At 30.9% G+C, this 7,740-nt stretch overlaps 1 protein-coding gene across 4 annotated transcripts in view; it reads right to left on the bottom strand.

The window, feature by feature from the left end:
• Picot (putative inorganic phosphate cotransporter protein picot) overlaps positions 1-7,740 on the bottom strand; it is a 43,355-nt gene that overhangs the window by 10,764 nt on the left and 24,851 nt on the right. Inside the window, exon 1 of one of the 4 annotated variants that reach the window (XM_017623608.1) lies at positions 3,246-3,806. The exons of the other annotated variants lie outside the window; for them this stretch is intronic. Coding sequence (XP_017479097.1) covers positions 3,246-3,351 — 106 coding nt within the window. The 5' untranslated portion in view covers positions 3,352-3,806. Of the gene's footprint in view, positions 1-3,245; positions 3,807-7,740 lie in introns of those variants that run through there. 4 annotated transcript variants of the gene reach the window in all.

The following is a 7,740-nucleotide window of genomic DNA, read 5'->3' as shown; positions in this document are numbered from 1 at the left end:
GTAACCGTTCTACCAATTTGTACCAAACTCGGTATGGTTATTGTACTTGCCACGTGTAAGCAAAACGTTGAAAATTATTGAAATCGGACTAAAATAACGGCCGATTCTCATATAACGGTAAATTTAAGAAATGCTTGAAACTTCAATATTTCGAAATTGAAGGACGCTAATTTACTCAAAATTGATACACCTCGGCTTACCATCTAGCGGAAGGTTTCGGAAGGGTGAAAAAACATATATTTAATACTTGCGCCGGGTATTTAATGTTCGGCTCCGCCCGAACTTAGACTTTCTTACTTGTTTTACTAGTTCTTATCTCTGCATGACTGTTCGTAAATCTGGCTTTTAAGCATAGATCCGTAGACAATATTGTTTGCTGTCTGATTGCTGTTGTATTTTAAGTGTCCTTTGTTTTTATTATTGCTCATCATCATACTTATTTCATACACTCAAGTGCTCTATATATTCTATTTATTTATGCTTAGTAACCACACTCAGTAATTAGCTTATCTAAATTATTATATGCTTTAGCTCATAAATCATTTCAAATGTGGGTAGGATAATGAAATTCACGTGCTGCATATCATTCTAGTGATAAGCTAATTGAAAGAACCTCTATGGAGAAACCAAAAATTTCTTAAATGATAAAACTTAGTCAGTTGGTTGAAAGCGAAAGTTGGTCTATTTTTACGCTTTTTCCAAATTTAACAAAATTTCAATTTTTTTTTCGAAATTGAACATTTGTTTTTGTAAACCATATTTGTCAACTAAATTTCAACTCATTTCAAATATAACAAAATTTTTCGAAGTGTAAAATTTTTGTTTAAAATTGTGTTCGTCATTCAAATTTGGACAATTCAAAGAAAGTCCCAAGATTTTCGACGCCTCTAAAATTTAACGAAATTTCACAATTTTTCCATATTAAGAACTTTTGTTTTAAAATCGCATTCGCCATTCAAAATTTAAAAGCTCAGTAAAAGTTTTTCGAATTCGATCTTTTTTCGTATGAAATTTTTTTCTGTAATTTTACTTTTGAAATTTCAAAACAAAATTAATAAATTTTCGAATGTAACAAACAGCATGGGTAGAATTTGATGTACATAAGTGATACAAAAAATATATACATTGTGAAGTTGTTAGTACTTGAGTCGAAAACATTCGTAAATATTTTCTTTTGTAATTTAAAATTGAGTTACGTCTTTAAAATATGGACAGTTCAAACAATGTCTTGAAACTTTCGACGCTTTTTTCAAACCTAACAAAATAACTCTAGAATTTAAAAAAATTTCCAAATTTTTCCATATTAAAAATTGTTATTTCAAATTCGCATTTGTCATTCAAAATTTAGAAGCTCAGCAATGGTATTGAAATTTTCGGCGCTTTTTCAAATTTAAAGAGATATCCCTAAAATTTAACGAAATTTCAAAATTTTTCCATAATAAAAATTTTTATTTTAAAATCGCATTCTTCATTCAATATTTGAAAGCTTTTCCAAATTTGAAGAAATAGGGGTACATATATATTTAAATCTAAAAATTTTGTTTCAAGTTAACCATTAAAAATTTGGCAGTTCAGCACACATTTTTTCAAATTTTCAACATTCTAATTTAAAGAAAGAAAACTTATAAAATTAAAAAAATATTAAACTTGTTTTCCAAATTGAAAAACTTACAGCATGAAAACGAATGCTTTTGCTGAAAATAGATATTTTGAGAGGTTTTACTATGTTAAACATTTAATTATGTATGTATAATTTTTCACAAAATGAATCACAAATTAAAATTTTGCAAGCAAAAATAAATTATTTTTACAGCCATTTTCAAAAAAGCAATTTAAGTGAAAAATTATTTTTTTATTTGAATTTATTATAAAAACTGACGCCTTTTTCGAGTAAATTAAACTTTTTTGAGTAAATAATTTTTAAACACGTTGAAGTATAGTTTTAAATTATGAACTGAAAATAAAATATTTTATCGAAATTTAAATAAGTTGAAAATATTTTATGCATCAAAAACCCACTTAAAAATTGTTATGCATTCAACAATTAAGTAAGTTTTCTTAATTTTATGTATATGCAACCTCATAAAATTTATTTCGCAAGTTTTTTCAGATAATTTTTTTTTTTTAAGTTTTTCTTTGTTTTGAATCGAAAGTATGCCTTTTTGTTCCCCTTGTTTTTCTTGCAAATTTGTTTCTATACTAAAAATAAACACCCTAATTTGTAAATCGAAAAATGTCACTTTATAAAGCTTTTTAAATCTATTTAGTTTTTATGAATAAAGCCATAAATTTCGTTCATTGTGTTTGAAACTTTTTCGAAACTTAAATTTATATTATTTAAAATTTTTTTCTTTTGATAAAAAAGCGCTTGTATTCTGCACTAAAAATAATGTAGAAATTACTTTTTAACTTATTTCCGTATTAAATAAAATACATTTTTAATTTAATACACCAATTTAAAATTTTACCGCTATGGCAAACTAGCCGGGACAACAAGTTATTTCTGATTTTAAATTAAAAATTCTTATTAAAAAATTATTATTTTTTTTTTGATATTGCCAGAATTGTAAATAATTTCCATTGATAATAAAATTGATTTTTTTTTTAAATCGCTTACTTTGGCAACTTTTGTAATGAAAAAGAAATCAACAAATTATTTGGCCAAAATTTTCTTCCTCAAAATTTTTAAATTATGAGGGAAACTTTCAAATGCAAAACAATGAACAGAACTCCATTTGATTTAATTTTTAATAAAATAAGTAAAAAAAAATTAATCGAAGTTATTAAATGAACAAGTTTTTTACACAAACTGATAAAAACATTTAGCGCAATTTTATTTGAAACAATAATAAAACTTTCGCATTATATGCATATGGATGTATGTATGTAAGTATGTATATCTGATTCAAGCACTTTAAATTTACTTTGTTGGGGAATTTTAAAAATTAGATTTTATAAAACCAAAATTTTTAAAAAAGTTTTCAAAGTTTTTTTATCCTTCATAGCCTTTTTCGAGAAATTTCTAAAACAAAAAGTTGCAAAACAGCTTCACAAAAAATTAAGTTCACCAAGCCAAACGCAGGCAATAAATTGGCGTACGGCTTCCGCCAGCTAATTAGCTCAAACACATATGTTTATATAATATGTATGTACCTACATATGCTAATAAGCACATGGGTTTTTTTCTAGCAAACACACATGCACACCATAAACTCACACACACACACAAACATACTCGTACATACGTTGTGGTTTCGTATCCTCGAAAATGTCGCTCAAACGTGATTGATCCCAGACAAGGACATGGGCGCCACGTGAACGATTATTGCACTGCTCCGATGATATCAACATTTTTGCTAGTTTATGCGCAGAAGAGGAAGAAGAAGAGAGGAAAAAGCGTAGCGTGGCGTGGCTTCTTCGCTTTGCGCTGTGCGTGTTTGCAAAAATAGCAAATTAAATAACTAAAATCAGTTTTTTTTTTGACAACTGGTGTACAACAAAGCGTGGAAGCGTAAGAATTTTTTTCTGTTTTTATTTACACGTTTCTTTTAGCGCGTGTGTTTTTATAATCAACACTTTTTCCGCACACGTTTAAACCATTTCATGTTCTACCGACTGCTTTTGCGCTGCGCGTTACACATTTCTCGATGTTGAGTTAGTTTATAATTTTGATTTTTCTTACTTTTTGGCAAGTACCAAATTTTTGTTTAAAAAAAGAAGAAGAATTTACTTGAAAGTTTTCTACTTTTCCGCTGAGACTTTCGCTCAACCGCTCAGCTGCGCGCTTATGTTGCTACTGAATTGCAAGCGTTCAATTTGAGCTCTTTTTCTCGGTGCTGTTGCGCTTTTTGCCATCACCGACCACTCGCTAGGGTTTCACGTGTTTGTGCTGTTGTTGTAACTTGAGTATGCGCGCACGTTTATTATTTGTCTTCAGAACTAGTACATATGGATACCCGATTGCTTATATTATATATATACAAAATGCTTTCCGACTTCCGCGCATTTTTACTCAAAGAAGAATACTCGTTTGTATTGTAGCTTTTGTATTGCGCGAGTGTCGGTCTTTTCGCCGCCAGTGCTGTCTGCCGCCGAATTTTTTTTTTGTGTATTCGCGAAATATTCTTCTTTTTTTTATTGCTCTACACCTTTGTGAGTTCTTAGGCCGCACGTATGTTTCTGCGCTATTTAAATTTTTATGCTGCTTCTTTCACTAATGTATGTAGCTGCTCTCGGTTTAGTGAGTGAGTTTTTTTTATTCATAGATTTCGTCGCTTTTGGCGCGCCTTGTTTGCCACGACTGACACATGACTGCCTGGTGTGTTAAGGTTTTTATCGTTTGTTCTTCCACGATGCCACCAACTGCGGCGCTTTGCCATTTTAACGCGCTGCCGCCTGAGTTGAGCGGGCATATAACAACAACCACAGCAAGAACGAAAACACATGAAACACACACAGATAATTACTTACTGAAGTATTAAAGAGGAGAAAGAAGGGAGGCAACAATAGCAATAACAAAAGCTATAACTGATTTTACGTTACTTTGTGCATGTGCTCGAGGTGTGTATTTACATAACTGAGGTGCCAACCCAGCGCCACTGGACTTTAAAGGCGTTGAACGCGTAGCTGTTTGCTTGATTACGCTTTTTTAATAATTTTTTTTTGGGGAACTCATCAACTATTTATGTAATTTCGAGTTTTTTGGATTCTTAGTTAGGCTGACATTTCTTTATCTAAACATGCTTGCATCTCTAGAACTGTGCCACAGAAATAACAGAAACTTTGCGAAAACAGTCTTCAGGTATTTTAGGAAGCATGCGCTTAGAATCAACTATTTGCTAGAACTACCGTCCACGCAAGCGCAAACTTAAAAAGTCATTGCTTTGAACTACACACATTCCCTGGTGGAAAAAAGTGAGAAAACCATTCGCTTTCACGTGAATTTAAGTGGCGGTCTGCGGATTATTTGAGGGACGAACATTCATTTACTTTTGTCCTTCAAAATAACGCCCGTTCCGCCTAACCCGTGTCAACTCGGTTTGCTGTGGCAGATCAAACTCGGATTTATAAAGGAACAAAGCCGACATAAGTTTCGTTTTGTGTGTATCGGAACAATATTGATGCATTTAACCCCTCATAAAACAAACAAACTTAAAAAATTCACACTAAACAAAATTCAATGCAAAAAAATTTTACTTTTTTTTTTTAAATTTGCATTAATTTTAGCTCAAAACTAATTTTTTCTGACCTTTCGTTAATTTTATAAATTTTGTCTTATAAAATATTTTTTAAAAAACTTTTTTTTAAATCTTTATTTTAATATTTTCCTCAAATAAATTTGTTCCAAATATTTATTTTGTCTCAAAGAAAAAATTTGTTGTCCAAAGTAATTTTTTTTCTTAAATAGCTTTTATTATTTTGATATTTTCTTAAAAAATAATTTTTTCCTAAAAAATCTTAAAAAAAAATAGTTTTTCTCCTAAAGATTGCTTCCTACTACTATTTCCCTTACATTTGTATTTTAAAAATTATTGTTTTTTAATCTTATTAGCAATAATAATTTTTGTGGGCATACATTGAGTGCCAAAATTATTTTTTCTCCAAAAAATATTTTATTCTTATGTTTGGTATTTTTTTTTTAAATTTGTATTTCCTTCCTAAAAAATATTTTTTTCCCAAATTTGTTTAACAAATTTTGATAAAAAAATTGTTTCCAAAATTTCTTGATAAAAATAATTTAATGAGGCACATTCTAGAAATGGAAATTACTATTGAAAACTCACACAATATCCATATGAGTGGAAAAACTTTTTGGAAATTATGTTTTCAGCTATCAACTTTTTCGGTACTCTCAAAAGGGTGGAGCTTAAAAGGGCAAATACCAACCTTTTCGATATTGCAACCTGTCGATGTCATGACAGCTGGTGAAACATTTTCGACATTACAGTGACTATGTTTACACTCTATGCTTACAGAGGATTTTATTAGTGATGTATTTTAACACAAATTTCCGTTATCGCTTGTCAAATTTCGGTATGGAGGCAAACCGGTTTCGGTATTGTGCCATACTCAGTGTCGCTCTTCGTTAGTTTTAGATTCAATTAATTATAATATTTATTAAGCTAATTTCAGTTCGACTTATTGAGTACCAACTGTATTTCTGCAGCATTTTAGTGTATTTCTTATATTATTTCCTTTAATCATCTGCAATCATTCTAGGCCATTCAACTGTACGTACAATTTTTAAGAAATTCCTGGTTCAAGTGGATCAATTGTTGACCTCGTTGGTTGATAATAAAGTTTTTAATAAAATGTTTGTATGTAAATGGCATGCAAAAATATATATGTATACGCCAGTAGGCATTTGAGAGGAGATATTAAATTGGCATTACAACAATTTACCAAAAATATGATGAAGAAATTACAAATGTTTTGGATTTATTTTTTTTGCTACTTTCTGTCTGTCGGTTGACATTGGAATGGGTTTGATTGCCATTGCCGGAAAAACTTTTTTCAGACATGCATTAAGGAGTGAGTGCAAATTTTTAACGGAACTCCTGTAGTGGCCAAAGGAGTGGAAAATTTTATAATTGAGTGGAAAAGTTAGTAGGAAGATGAAGTCTGTAATTCATTAGCAAAATTTCGAGCAAAGAAAAAGGTAAGAAAGAATAACGCACTTAAAAGCAAATTCATTGATAATGCAAGCAAGCGAACTAGTGTCAGTGACAATACAGTCGACTAGTGGTGGTACATTTGCCAAGTGTTGCACGAGTCTAGTCAGCTTTTATGAATGATCGCCTCCAAGGCAGTTGTATTAAACTTTTGCTAGTGCAAACTAGTGCGTCAAACTAGTGCTAGTAAGTTGAATGAGTGCATGAGGAAGTGAAATGTGAGTGAGCAAGTGAACAGAAGAGGACTTCGAGTCAGTGAGCGAGCAGTTAATAGAGTGAGTATGATATGGTGCGAGCGAGTGGGCGAGTCAGTAAGTGAGTGAGCAGGCGAGTTAGTGAGTGAGTAAGTGAGTTAGATAGTGAGTATGAGATTGCATAACACATTCATCCAAATGTCGCCGGGCTGCTGTATTCAAACTTTTTGCACTTGAATCAATCAAGACCAATTAATAACAGCAATTTGCGACTTTTACGCAAAAGGTGCTGGTGGAAATTGACTAATTAATTGGTTTATTTTTGCTTGCTCTCATTAATAATAGCCTGCTGTGAGTGTATGCTTATTAGGGTAGTCCAAAAATGCATGTGAAAAAATAAAGTAAGAATTTTTATGCTCAAACCCCCTAGGATTGTATCGAAAAAATATACCCCTATTTTTTATTTTGAAATAAAAAAATATTTAGAGGTCGCTCAAAGCGCCCAAAGTTTTACATGTATTTTATATGGGGGAAAAACAACTTTCGTAAAAATGGTATAGAATTCTTAAAAATTAATATTTTTCTATCGGAAAACTCTGCTTATCTGCAAGAGATTCCCAATAATAATACCCAATTGTTTATTTAACCAATTTTTCATCGCAACTATAACTTATAGGTCCGCCATAAACCTACGAAAACCTCGAAAAATGCAATGGGGGGACAAATAAAAATTCGTTAGTATTAAAAAATGGTTAAATAAGCAATTGGGTACTATTATCGAGTTCGCCTTTATTGTAAATCTGTTTTTTTATAAAGAAATATTCCTAAATCCGGGGATGAAGCAAAAACTGATTCTACTATCATAACCAGGCCAG

Source organism: Rhagoletis zephyria, unplaced genomic scaffold (genome assembly GCF_001687245.7).
Source record: "Rhagoletis zephyria isolate East Lansing unplaced genomic scaffold, Rhagoletis_zephyria_1.1 Rzeph_scaffold_03263, whole genome shotgun sequence".
In the NCBI taxonomy this organism is placed as follows: Eukaryota; Metazoa; Arthropoda; class Insecta; order Diptera; family Tephritidae; genus Rhagoletis; species Rhagoletis zephyria.
Note: the sequence above shows the minus strand (reverse complement) of the source record. Positions and strands in the feature narration are given on the sequence as shown.